A 13,637-nucleotide genomic window follows, 5' to 3' on the forward strand; every position below is an offset into this window, starting at 1 on the left:
GACGCTGTTTGTCTGTCGCTGACGTTGACATGCTATGCAATCACTTAAACATATTTAGATGGAAGAGTAGTAAACCTCTGCCTGTTCTTTTACGGCTTGCGCATAGAATATATCCCACTACGTAATTATATTTTCGTAATGTTTTCGCATAATTAGCAAAAAAACGTAGGTACATCACTTACGTCTTTTATTAAAATGTATATGGTGTCATTCAATTATCACTTTTGACAGTATATGTCTATTGTTTATAATTTTATCTATTTATATCTTTTCTTCCGCTGTTGAATGCTAAGTAAAATAACAATACATATGTGTATATTACATGATGTGAAATGCACCATCATGCATTAATTATTTTTCGGTCGACAGCAGCAGTGTAATCGAACGGAAGGAGATTTTTTTATCAACGCGTCGTGTTAGCATATCAAATAAACAAAGTTGATTGATGATGGCGTTACAGGAACCGGCCGCGTGTTCATATTATAAAGACAATGTCGTTGTATTATGTTAAAACATCCTTTGCATTATGACGCGATGAATTATAAATAAACTTTTTTTTTGTTGTAAATATTGACGTAAATGTAAGAGATAAAATGAACCTATTTTCATGCTTTACTTACTTAATGCTTTATCATTGTTTTCGAACGCGGTTAAGTCACTATTTGAGAGTATTATTTGTTCATGGGTTAGTTGTTCGTTTTTCTGGTTGTGTTATCTAGATAAATAAAACTAAATGTACAGGTTAATTTCGGTACATGGAAATATTAAACTACTTGCTTAGAATAGTTAAGATCGTTGGTTTCTGAGAACAAAATCTCTGTATAAAAAATATCGTCATACTTGTCATTATCATGGCTAAAACGGAGATAACAATATGTTGTAAAAGGAGATTTTGGTCTCACGGCAAGTGGTTGGTATAAATATTCTAAATTTAAACTATTGTCATTGAAAAGTGTTCGCTTGTCATGTTTACAACTTTTAACTGCTTTAGCAACAGTATTCCATATGCGGTGAGCTGTATTAATGATTCTTTAACCTCATACTGGTGCTCTAAGGACAATACCCGGCAGCCGCGCGCTCCAACACATTCATAACATAATTTCCAAGAATGGAGAAAGAAGCCATGTCATAAAGCCCGGTATGCTAAATGTAAACAAACCGACCCTCATTATTGCGCTTTGTATAAAACTGTTATTCTAATAACATCTATTGTGCGTTAGCTAATTCAATACCGACCAACTCTTTTGCTGCCTATAGGTATCTTTCACTTTTGACAGCATCTCTGCTGATATCTAAATTAGTAGTGTCCACCTACTCTTCTACTATTGATAATTTTATATCGAAATAATGAATAACAGGTAAAACGTAGAGACTGAACATGTTTATAACATTCAGATCTTTGCTTTTCAGTCCTTTTTTCGGCGAAGAGTTCCAGTTCGAGGTGCCTCGAAGATTTCGATACCTTTCCATATATGTGTTCGACCGCGACAAGCATCTCAAACAAGACAAGGTGCTGGGAAAGGTGGCGATCAAGAGGGAAGACTTGCAGCGGTACAACAATAAAGACCACTGGTTCGCGCTGCGTCCCGTCGACGCGGACTCGGAGGTGCAGGGCAAGGCGTACATCGAGCTCACTCTCGAGGACTCGAGAAAACGGCTACGGATGGACCCGAAGCCGCCCGACCCGGACCCGGCGGCGGACAACTCCAAAACAAAGGGCAACAATCTCATCCGACTGTCGGAGTACTGTAAGGAGAGCATGCGATTCGGCTCCTGCTCGAGCTCCACCAGCAAGAAGTTGCTGAGCGCCGCCGCCACGGAGCCCACGCTCGCGCTCTCCCGCTCTGAGAGCCTGAAGGACCGCGCGCAGTGGGCGATCCGCCCCAAACCGCCCATGCATACCATGTCCGAGCCTGACGCCTCGCCCACGCCCACCGCCGCCGACTACTGGTCGGACCCCGAGCGGCACTGCGCCGCGCGAGCCGGCCCCGACACGCTGCGTCTGCGCGTGCTCGAGTGCTCCGAGCTCACCACCAAGAATGGCCAGTGCGACCCCTTCGCTCTCGTCACACTACTCTACTCCAACGGACGGAGAGTCGAGAAGCGCACCAAGCCCAGAAAGAAAACCGTCAATCCGCAGTTTGACGAAATTTTCAGTTTTGATCTCGTTATGGAGGCTGATCCCAAGGACAGGGATGGATCTCAATCGGTATGTTCAACTAAACTATTGTATACCGAGAGATTATGAAAACGATGTTTCTTCCATTTCATTCCATCTAATATTATTCATATAAAATTTAGTCAATTTTGTCTAGATGGTTTATTACCCTTTTAAAAACGTTCTATCATAGAAGAGGATAATTATTAACGTATTTGCTAGCAGAGAATAAAAATGCCTTTCCTATATTAAACACATAGAACATGGCAACTCAGCTTCTCAAATGAACGCTATGTCCCATACTTATTTTGTTTGCATACCAGGCATGTATGAAAATGTGTGATGTTTGCGTGCAGGCAGGCGTGGCGTGCGAGGCGCGCGTGTCCGTGTGGCACGACGGGGCCACGCCCGTGTTCCTCGGCGAGGTGCGTCTGCAGCTGCGCCAACCCGAGCCCTCGCCTATGTGCGCCTGGTACATATACACATCTTTTTTATATGTATAATACTTACTACCACTAAAAATATAATCTAACAAGCAAGTTTACGTCTACTTTAAACTGATAATAAATTAAATTCGTGTTCGTAATGTGTACGCGTTACTGTACTGCGCTCTACTTTCTTAGGCGTCTTAATTATTGCATTTACTAAGATAATGACATGAATCATGAGGCCCTCGTAAGTATCTTATTGTAACTAGCGTGCGTATTTTACCTTAGAAGTTGCTTGGAAATGTTTAAACTACGTTTAAAAATAGTCTAATTTCGTCCTTAATTGATTCAGATAACACTAGGTACTTCGAATCTGATTACTTCTTTTGTAAACTATTCATTTAAGAATCACTAGATGGCGCTCTCATTCCAGCTAAGCTAAACCTATCCTTTTATCTTATTCTACAAAAAATTCAAGCGTCAATATAGTTACGTTTTTTAAGTCCAATTGTTGTAATTTGCAGGTTCTTTCTAACGTCCCGTGCGGGCGGGGCGTTGTCACGGGGAGCCACGCCCCCCGGCACGCGGCTGTCTGCTGCGGGCAGCGCCACACTCGGCTCCTTGCGGCTGCTTCTGCAGTACACAGTTGACCACGTCTTCCCTATACATCACTATCGCCAACTGGAGGAACTCTTCCTTAGGAGTGTACACCAGAAGGTAAGCTTTGACTCTATGACATTGCCAATGTTACCTCTAAAGTGTGGTCAATGTTACATACATTTGTCATCTGACTCACATTTTACTAATCTTGTATTCATACCAGTATTTTTTTTTTCTGAATCTCATAATGGTTAACAGTTGCTGGTAAAACCCTGGTTTGAGAACCAAATCATTAAATAACGTTAAGTAAAATATCTCAATGATTGACATTTTCCAGCCTATAACAGCGTCCGCGGTGTACATCTTAGGCGAGATTGTATCCAGTAAGACTGACGCCGCGCAGCCGCTGGTGAGGCTGTTCGTCCACCACGATCTCATTGTACCCATCGTTAAAGAGCTCGCAGATGCTGAGATTTCTGTACTAACGTGAGTATACAATTTTACTAATATTATAAATGCGATAGTTTGGATGGATGGATGTTTCAGATGGATGTTGTCAGAGCGGCATAATGAATAAGCAACTATTTTTTATAAGATAAGAAGGACAAATTAATACTTTTTCTCTAACCAGCTTTCCTTCGCCTTTTTTCACTTATTTAAATAAATTATATATTTAATTTGTTGAATTATTGTGGACTTCTATTGAGAGTTATTTTTTTAAGTAAATTATAGCAACTCCTTACGAGTAACTGGTAACAATGTTAAAAGAATAATTGCGTGTAAAAAAATCATTTAATGTTATAATTGTAGGGATGCGACGACGATATTCCGCGGCAATACATTAGTATCTAAGATGATGGACGAAGCGATGCGACTGAGCGGGGCTTCGTACCTGCGCTCAGTATTGAGGCCCACGCTGGCCGCAGTGCTGGCGGAGCGCCGACCCTGCGAGATAGACCCCGCCCGCGTCAAACCCACCGCCGCCATCGCTACCAACCTCGCCAACCTCAAGGACTACGTCGAACGGGTACGTTAATATTACTTTTTTTTGTATCGGGGGTAGGGGAGGGGATTGTCTTTAAATAATACCCTGCCATCTAGGGAAGTCTGCCTTCGGTGGTCATACTCTAGTGCAACTGGTGAGAGTCTCGGGTTCCAAAAGAATGAACCAGGACTACATTTGACTATCTATATCCTCTGTAGGTTACATATCAATATATAGTATTCTATTTGTCTTTAAATTGCAAATAAATATTAATCGTGGGCTTCCATTGCCGATACTGTCAAATTGAGTCAGTTAAGTCGGTCACATAAATGTATATTTTGAATTTGTGTAGGTATTTTTCTTACAACTCTCCACTATGATAATTTATTCAACTTCTTTACATCAACTTTAAAATGGGTTTAATTTACTCATCTATACTAAATAAATTGTTAATGTCACAAACAATATAATATAACTAAAAACTAAAACTATTTATCTCTTTTTACAACATTTTTTACAACTTTTATTTCTTCTATTACGCACGGCTTCGCGTTACCGGCCAGTACGACATCTTTGGCAGCGTTTAACCTCTGCCGTGTACCAAGGAGGTTCGATAAACATCAATATGCATTAAACAATCTGAATATAGTACAATCTGTATTTTTACTCATTGTTATATGTGTATTGTTGGTTTGTGCAGGTGTTCGGGGCTATAACTTCGTCGTACGGCACATGTCCGGCGGCGATGTGCCGGCTGTTTGACGCACTGCGGCAATGCGCCGCGCGACACTTCCCCGCCAATGCTGAAGTGCGCTACTCCGTCGTCTCCGGGTTCATCTTCCTCAGGTTCTTCGCGCCCGCAATACTAGGACCGAAACTGTTCGATCTTACTACGGAACAAATTGTAAGTTATTATAAATTATGTTAACACTTTATAATCTATGTTGTTAAAACTATACTTTATGGAAATATGTTTTTTGATGTTTTTTTTTTTCATAAAATAAAAAGTGACTAACTTTATACTTTTTCATATATCAGCCTGTAATAGTCTGCAATAAGCTATGATGATAGCATAATGCCTGGTTTATATTATGGCAGTACAGTATGACAGTAGCGCTGGTTTGGCTGGCGCCAGTTAGTTTACACTATGCCAGCGTTGATTTTAAACGCTATAATGTAAATCAAGTATATTATGAAATAATGTATCCAGGACCCGCAAACGAACCGCACGCTGACGCTGATCTCGAAGACGATCCAGTCGCTGGGCAACCTGGTGAGCAGCAGGTCGGCGCAGCAGGTCTGCAAGGAGGAGTATATGGCAGAACTATATCGCAGCTTTTGCACACCCAGACATGTTAGTATACAATATACTTATATTTCCCTACCCTCTTATATGGATAGGGCATTTAGCGGAGGGGGGGGGACAAAGGAAATATAACTTGTACGACCCTGTCCATAAAAGGTAGGCCTAAGTTTAGTCATCTTTCCCTTCTCACCCTTTTCTTATTAGGAAAGATTGAGAAAGGGAAAATGGATTTGGCGGAAGAAGGGACGCATATGAAGGGGTAATATCTTCTTTCTGTGCCTCCCCTTCTCCGTTGATTAAAGGTAGGCAACACATCTGCATTAGCGGATGTCTATGACTAAACGGTCGCTTCGCTATTTCGGCGAATCCGTTTGCCACTTTTTGATATAAAAAAGGTACTTCTACCTGCTGCTTCTATCTGCTACCGTTTAACTTCTTGGAGATTTCTATAGCTAGTGGTAACTTCAAACAAAATCAGGTTATCATTATAGTTATCACATAAATTGGCGGCTCACAATGTGAGGTGTATGGGACGCAGGGGACGGGATGCAGGGGAAGGACCTCGGGCCATCGAGATATTTGAAAATCATAATAGTTGTTTGTCCGTTTGTTTTCTTTATTAACAAATACATAAATATTATATTAAATATTTCCAGGTGCAGGCAATCAAGCAGTTTCTCGAAATAATATCCACAAGTTCAGACACACAGAACAACAATATCCAAGAGTCACCTGTCCTCCTCAAAGAAGGGTAAGTTTTATATTGATATAGATTAATAAGTGAAGTATTGAAAGGAGATATAATAGTTGATTTTCATTCTTGCATCTCTTGGACTAGATATGGGTACGTTTTATTTGTTTTTTTATGTTGTTTATGTGTGTTTCATTGTTAGTATATGTTTACTTTATATGTTATAAAGCGATTGGTTTTGTATTATTTTGCTTGTTCTTTCGTATTTGAGTTATAACTGTTACTGAATCATTTAGGAACTGTTATAAAGGCTTTTTTTTAATATCAATTATGCTTTTTTTCTTTACGATGTGTATTTGATTTCATTTTTGTCTACATCGTCATTGTTTTAATGTTGAGTGATGTGATAATTTGATTTGAACGTCATAAACAATACAGATGTGAAACAAATAATATTTGTCCCTCTGCTGGTTGGAGATGTACAAAATTGAGGACTATTTCTTTTTTAATTTTTAAACTCTACTAGAAGCTCCATAATTTAAATACTAAAAAGGTATATAAAACAAATATTTTGGTCATGTTTCAACACGTGCAGTGCTAACGTATCTCATGACGACTTTCATGCGAAAAAGTATAAGCAGCATGAAAAGTGTTGTTTAGGTCAATGTGATGATATTTGAGTTTTACGAGACAAATAAAGTAATCTATTTTAACATAAAGTGTATGTTTATATATGTACGTTTACAACAGGACGATGATAAAGCGGTCAGAGAGCGCGCGCGCGGGCTCTGGTTCTCCGCGCAGACGCTGGACGCGCGCTGCGCACGCGCACTCCAAACGGAGACATTTTAGACTTACCAGGCGAGTTCATATATTATGTACCTATACATAATATGTGTTTGAATATTACATTATATACATCGACAGTAAATATTCTAAATTAATAGTGATTTTTAGTTGTTGTGTTTTTAATAATAATGTGGTACTAATATTGTGTTATAACAGTGGGGAGCTGACGTGGTCGCGCAGCGGGGCGAAGGCTCCGGCGCACCGGCTGCCGCTATCGGGCGTGCTGGCGGTCGCCGCCCTCGACTGCCCGCCCGCCGGCGCTCCACTAGGCGCCAACAATATTTTCCAAATTGGTAATTATATTTGTATTTAATAGTTTAAATATGCGTATCTATTTTTTTTTTGTTTTAAATGAATTCAATTTGAAATAAATCAATATTAGTAAGGGGTTTTAGTAAGGGGTAATATAATGTGCAGTGCACCGCGAGCGCGTGCTGCTGCTGCAGGCCAACAACTGTGTGGAGCGCGCCGAGTGGGTGCGCCTGCTGGCCGCGCTGTGTCGCCGCGCCGCCGCCGCCCCGCCACACACCGGGTACTACACTGACGACAAGTGGACATGGTTTGTTTAACAACAATACAGATAATACATAGAACTGCTGGCACATATTGGCGCCGTGACATTTTATGAAAAAATATAGCGAATAATTGTCTTTTTTTTTATTAATTATTCCTTCGTGTGTGTTTTTTCTTCATGTTTTAGCAAGTTTATTTTGTACAAAAGTTTTTACGTTTCGTAGTACATTGTTATGTATAAAAAAATTAACAGTTTCTTTTATCAAAGTAAAGTGTTGTGTTTCACTGAACATGGTTAGTACTGCTACTCACATAAATATTATGATACTTATCCACTCTGTAGTTAGATGTACAAAAGTTATTTTTTTTTAATTTTCATATTATGAGCAACTAAGATAGATTACAAATACTAAATCTACACTAAGGAAGATCTTTTAACGATTCTCGTATTATTGTTTCATCAGTTGTGGTCGTGCGGAGGCGGAGGCGGAGGGTTGCGGCGGTGTGGGCGGGGCCGGGGGCGAGGGCGGGGCGGAGGAGCGGGGGCGGGGCGCGGCGGCGGCGCTCGCGCTGCGGCTAGACCCCGCTCGAGACCTACAGCGTCTGCACGCATTGTTGGTTGCGCACGCGCAGCGTCTCGATGAGCGCCGCCATCGCCCGCACGGTAACTACATGCACTACATACCACCCACAATACAATGCTTTGATATACGACAAGCCGTCATCGTGGCTTTGGACCTCGGAGCAGTATTGAAAGGAAAACAAATTTGAAATATTTAATCAAAAATATGAAAGTAATAGGTTTAAGTAAATTAGATTTTTTCTCCAGATGGCACAACACTAGAAGAACGCGAGGCGGAGGCGTCAACGTTGTGTGAATTACAGAAAACAATATTCGACCTGGAGCACCAGCATCGCATTTACCGGCGATCTCTTGCGAGAGAGACCAAATATGGCAGCAAGTGAGATACACTTTATCACATTCAATTATTAATATTAATATTAAGTACAAAATAAGACTTATAGTTTTACTTTTGTTGTAGGCAAGCGCCGATAGGAGACGATAACTATCTGCACCTGGCGGGCGCGGCGGCGGCGAGCGCGGAGGGAGGGTCCTTCTTCTGGCGGACGTGGAGGTGCGAGATGTCGCCCACAATCGACCTCGACGGCAAGACGCTGCCGCTGCAACAGACATCCATCGACATCGGCTCCAGCACGGAGTCCCTCAAGCTGGCTCGACTCGCCGACGAGCGCTCCTCCGGCAAGTCCAACAAGTCGACGGGCAGCGGCTACCTCACCATGTCCTGTCTCAAACATGAACCCTCCGAAGATAGCGACGCGTCCACCGACAAGCCGGCGCGGCCGCCCAAACCGGCGCGTCTCTCCCCCTCCCGGACCACCTTCACGTCCCCGCCCGCCCTCTGCGAGTACGTCGACGTCGAGCTCAAACCCCCGCGGCGCGGCCCCAAACCGGAGCTCGCGCCCAAGCGGCCCGAACTCGAAGTCTCAAATAGGTGTAAGGAGTACGAGTTGATGGCGAACTTTATGAGCCACGCGCAGCCCTCGGAGGAGGACGCTCCGCCCGCGGTTCCCCCGCGAGGCAACACTGCCGCGAGGAACCGACTGCAGCCCAAACCCGACGTCGAACTCAGACGGTCCCGAGAACGATCCACTCTCGTGCCCGTCACCGGCGGTTCCTGTACCAGTTTATCAGGTGATGGCGCCCGGGACGGACGGGAGAGCCCCGCGGAGGCGACCAGGCCGCTCAGCAAAATCGACACCGTGTCCAACGACGATAGCCTCCTCGCCGAACTCCAGCGTGACACCTACTGCGTACTGAAAGTGTGCGAGGACGAGGGACAGGAGCGCGAGGCGAGCGAATTGGAATCCGAGGGCTCTATAGATCGCAAGGACAAAGAAGACTTTGGAATGTTTTCGAGAATAAGTATACAGAGGAAGTCGAATCCTATAAAAACGCAGCCGGCCTCCATAAAGCCCTTGAAAACTTCGAGTTCGACGTCGAACGTGCACGACGCGGGTACCAACACGTCGCGACCCTTCACCGAAAGATTGACGCCGTTTTTCCTAAAGAAAAAACCGAAACCACCTGACGACTCGCAGGCGGCCAAAAGTGTACGCAAAGAGGACAACCTCATAGGGAGACTTACGCCTCGGTTCGGCCAGTCCCGGCTCTACGGGCGAGGCCAGTCGCTGGAACTAGCGCCCCCCGAGACCCGTAACAAGCGGATAGAGCGCTCCGCCACTACGGTCAATATACAAACGAGACCGATCAACTCTTCAATAGTGGCAAACTTCAAATTCCTCAGCTTGCACAGATACGGGCCGCAGGAGGACGTCCAGTGTCGTACGTTCGTCCGCAACGAGGACGGCGAACATCTTATGCCGAAAACTGAAGCCTCGACGGGAGTTGTGGAGCGAGAGACGTCCAGGGAGGGCGGCGAGATGGAGTATATAGTTAGTGAAGAGGATGCCTTAAACGGTGCTTCATGGCGACGTACGCACGGCCCGCTGCTGGCTGCCGCCACAAATGATATCAGACTGTAGCGATTGAAGTTTTGGAGCGAAGCTCAAGTGTTGTATATTGTTGCTGTAATGTGCACGTCAGCGCAAGTTGTCCTCGCGGCACGGTGAAGCCCTTAGGAACAGTGTTTTCGTGCGTGGCAGTATGCGTGTGCGCTGACGGTGCAGTATTTATACGACTGCATCCGATGCCGGCGATTATGGTGCGATTGTAAATTAATTAGACTAGCATTATTGTATTTATTTCTATATTTTTCGAACTCCTTTTCGTCGACCTGAAGCATGTGCCTCCCTAGTTCGTAGTGGTGCTGAATGAACTTTGTCTATTGTATAGTGTTAATACTCAAAAGGTGCCAAGCGTTGTGTTGTGCGACCGTCGTCGAGTGAATGGACTCTCATTCCTGTAGCGCAATAATCTTATGAAGCTATATTCTATACTAAAGAGTTATATATATTTTTGTGATCGGTATCACTGTCCAATGTTGAATCTATACGAAGTAGAAAGTGTTAGAATATTGTATATTTTATTTTGTGTATGTTATTTGTAAGAAAGAATGCCATGATGTAAATAGTTTTTGACTGGTTGATAGGCAAATTCGCAACAAGTTCGACAAATTGTTTGTTTTTTTTTTCTATTTCATTGCTATTTATAGTCAATAAAACGAATATAATTGTATGATATTTGTAAGATAATATTCTCACATGACTTCCTAGTTATTGTAGCGAATGCACAAAAACTAACCATTTTAAATGTTAAATCTCTTGTAATCGAAATATTTGGCAATGTTTAAAAGATACAAAAATATTTTTCAGATTCCAATTTTTATTGTTACTATCGACATGTTTATAATTTAAATGTACTTAAAATTGATATTATTAAAGTAATTATTTGTTTTTGCAAATGTGAAGAAATATTGTGAATGTTTACGACGGTGCGGCCCTCACTGAGCTGTACAGGGCCTCTTTGAGCCTAATGAGGGCTCCACTGGGCCTCATTGGGTCTACTAGAGCCGCACAGGGCCTCAGTGGGCCTCACCAGGCTCGCATACAACGACGGCCTCCGCCGACACCATTACTTAAGCTGTGATTCTCTTTATAAACTCAAATCATATTTTACGTAGTCTTATGTAGTATATAATGAAACAGTCAATTGTGCATATATACGAAGTAAGCAAACATATTGTATGACTATTTCAACATTAAATATTAAATATTTCGATTTTTTATTATATAAACATTGAAATGGTACTTGAATGAAATTCCTTAAAAAATAAATCTTTAAATTATATTCTAAATACATTGTTGTCCTATTTCTACTGAGAATTAATTTATAAGAGATATTCTTTCAAATTAAATAAATCAATGTACAAATTAATATTTCTTTAAAAATATAATATGTTATTTATTTCAATTATTTTCATTTTTTCAATAAAATGACATAGAATAAACAATACCTTATTATTTGGGAACATGAACGAGGGCAAACAGACTGAATATGCTTATAACTGACATGATTATAAACCGCAACTACATTGAAATTCGAATAAAAATAAAAAAGACAAACTACTTCGAAAAACTTAGATTCCTACTATTCCTATATCTATGCCAAATTTCATCAAGATTCCACGTAAACATGAGCTTCTAACTGCGAAAACATTGTATTGTTGTCTAGTTCCTACATTGATACTGAAATATGTTTTTATAAGTGTTTCGTCAATGGAAATCCGTTGAGATTAAGTTGCCAAATGCATTAGTGGAAGATTTAAATATTAAAAATATAATTTAAATGCAGAAGTAGTTACACTAGCTATAACAATTGAGATATCTCAGCTTTAACATTGTGCGCTTGAGGAAATAAAGAACCAAACACGAGCATCATGGATCTCGGGACCGTCTCTGCGGGTCAAGGTACCAAACCTGAATGATTAGTTCACAATCACATAATGTTTGTTTCTATGTATTGTTAACGCTGCAATGAAAATTAATAATGCTGCAATAATATATATATATATATATATATATATATATATATAAATTTCTGTATAAAGTAAAATTTTGCACATTTCTACAAAAAATATAATTTATGTTCATAAAATAAATACAGTATCGTCTCGAGTTTCCCTGGGGAATTCCCGTAAGTTTCTCCATAAAGTGATATAGGCTTATTTTGTGCGCGTGTATTTGCTGTCATAAAATAACTTTAGGCTGCGACTTCGTCTGCGCAGAATTAAACAAAAGGGAATAAAATTATATCATGTGTTACTGCTCAGTTAGTTCTATATACGTGCAAATTTTTAATAAGATATGTGGAACCGTTGTAGAGTTATGAAGTCAATATGTGAATCAAACGTATCCCACGGGAACCGTTCACATTTCTGGAATTTTTGGCAGTTTATGTGTTCCTCTATATCTATACCAAATCTCATCGAGATCTATGCAGCCATTCTGGACATATCTTCCAACAAACATCCAACCATCGATCTAACATTATTATTATAATATTAATAAGACTAGCTGTCGCACGCGACTTTATCTTCGCGGCATTAAAAAAACTTAATAAGTAGCCTATGTGTTCTTTAAGTTTTAGCCATTTCGGTTATACCTTCAAACAAACAAACATCCACCCATCATTTATTTAAACTCGTATGTATAATTTATGAAAGATATATAGTAAGGTTTGTAAGACTAATTTCAGAATGACAACTTATTTTGATGTGTTATTGTAGTATACAATATTAGGGCCACCTTTTTTTTTCGTTTACCAAACATCAAACATTTTCGATAAGAAATCGTGATGTAAATAAAATAAACAATCTTGCAAAAGTCTACGCCGCACAATCTTAACGGTTATTATTCAATTAGCAAACGTACTTCCCCAGATGAAGCAGACTTCTTCTCAGTATAGTTTAAATGGCATATATGGCAACAAAAACAAAAAATAACTGTAGTTAAACACTTTTAATTTTCTCATAATAATAACTAAAACGGTGAGTGTTGAGAGTTGTGTGGATGTATGTTTGTTACTAGGTATCTCCAGAATGGGGAAAATGAACTTAATGAAATTTGGTGTAGATGTAGACACACAGTCTGGAAGAACATAAAGGTTATGAACCTAGAAATACGTACGCTTCCGGTGGGATACGCTTGATTAACATAATTTTACTTAATAACTGCAACGGGTCGACAAATTTTCGAGTTCAAATTCGACAAAAGTTCAAAAAGCAGTATAAGACATTCATCTTGTTTTTTATTTGTTTAATTCCAGGCAGACGAAGACACGGACAAAAGCTATGTAAACAAAAAATTTAATATTGGTCACGATATAAATATTTAACGTCTTCCATTTTTGTCTGATTTTAGTTAGCAATTAATTTTCGCTTTTAAACAAGTTAAAGAGGTGTAAGATTGTTTTTCACCTATTCCTATTAATGGAGAATATGAAACTACACAAGTACAAGGTAATAACAATGAGCGGGTAAAAATACAATTTAAGCAATTAATAAATTATTCCGTTTAATTAGTTTTGTGCACGACATATGTCAAAATAGGTAGTCAATTGAAAGGTT

The 13,637-nt window shown here is 40.6% G+C and overlaps 1 protein-coding gene across 1 annotated transcript in view; it reads left to right on the forward strand.

The window, feature by feature from the left end:
* The window catches only part of LOC106712422 (GTPase-activating protein), a 28,495-nt gene extending 17,232 nt beyond the window's left edge, over positions 1 to 11,263 (forward strand). The window contains exons 3-16 of the mRNA XM_045686399.1: positions 1,411 to 2,209; positions 2,515 to 2,630; positions 3,111 to 3,303; positions 3,524 to 3,672; positions 3,997 to 4,213; positions 4,872 to 5,075; positions 5,382 to 5,525; positions 6,134 to 6,228; positions 6,919 to 7,029; positions 7,174 to 7,310; positions 7,435 to 7,576; positions 7,995 to 8,194; positions 8,360 to 8,492; positions 8,574 to 11,263. Of these exons, the coding sequence (XP_045542355.1) occupies positions 1,411 to 2,209; positions 2,515 to 2,630; positions 3,111 to 3,303; positions 3,524 to 3,672; positions 3,997 to 4,213; positions 4,872 to 5,075; positions 5,382 to 5,525; positions 6,134 to 6,228; positions 6,919 to 7,029; positions 7,174 to 7,310; positions 7,435 to 7,576; positions 7,995 to 8,194; positions 8,360 to 8,492; positions 8,574 to 10,095 (4,162 nt within the window). The 3' untranslated portion in view covers positions 10,096 to 11,263. The remainder of the gene's footprint in view (positions 1 to 1,410; positions 2,210 to 2,514; positions 2,631 to 3,110; positions 3,304 to 3,523; positions 3,673 to 3,996; positions 4,214 to 4,871; positions 5,076 to 5,381; positions 5,526 to 6,133; positions 6,229 to 6,918; positions 7,030 to 7,173; positions 7,311 to 7,434; positions 7,577 to 7,994; positions 8,195 to 8,359; positions 8,493 to 8,573) is intronic.
* The last annotated feature ends 2,374 nt before the right edge of the window (positions 11,264 to 13,637 follow it).

Source organism: Papilio machaon, chromosome 3, assembly GCF_912999745.1.
Source record: "Papilio machaon chromosome 3, ilPapMach1.1, whole genome shotgun sequence".
In the NCBI taxonomy this organism is placed as follows: domain Eukaryota; kingdom Metazoa; phylum Arthropoda; class Insecta; order Lepidoptera; family Papilionidae; genus Papilio; species Papilio machaon.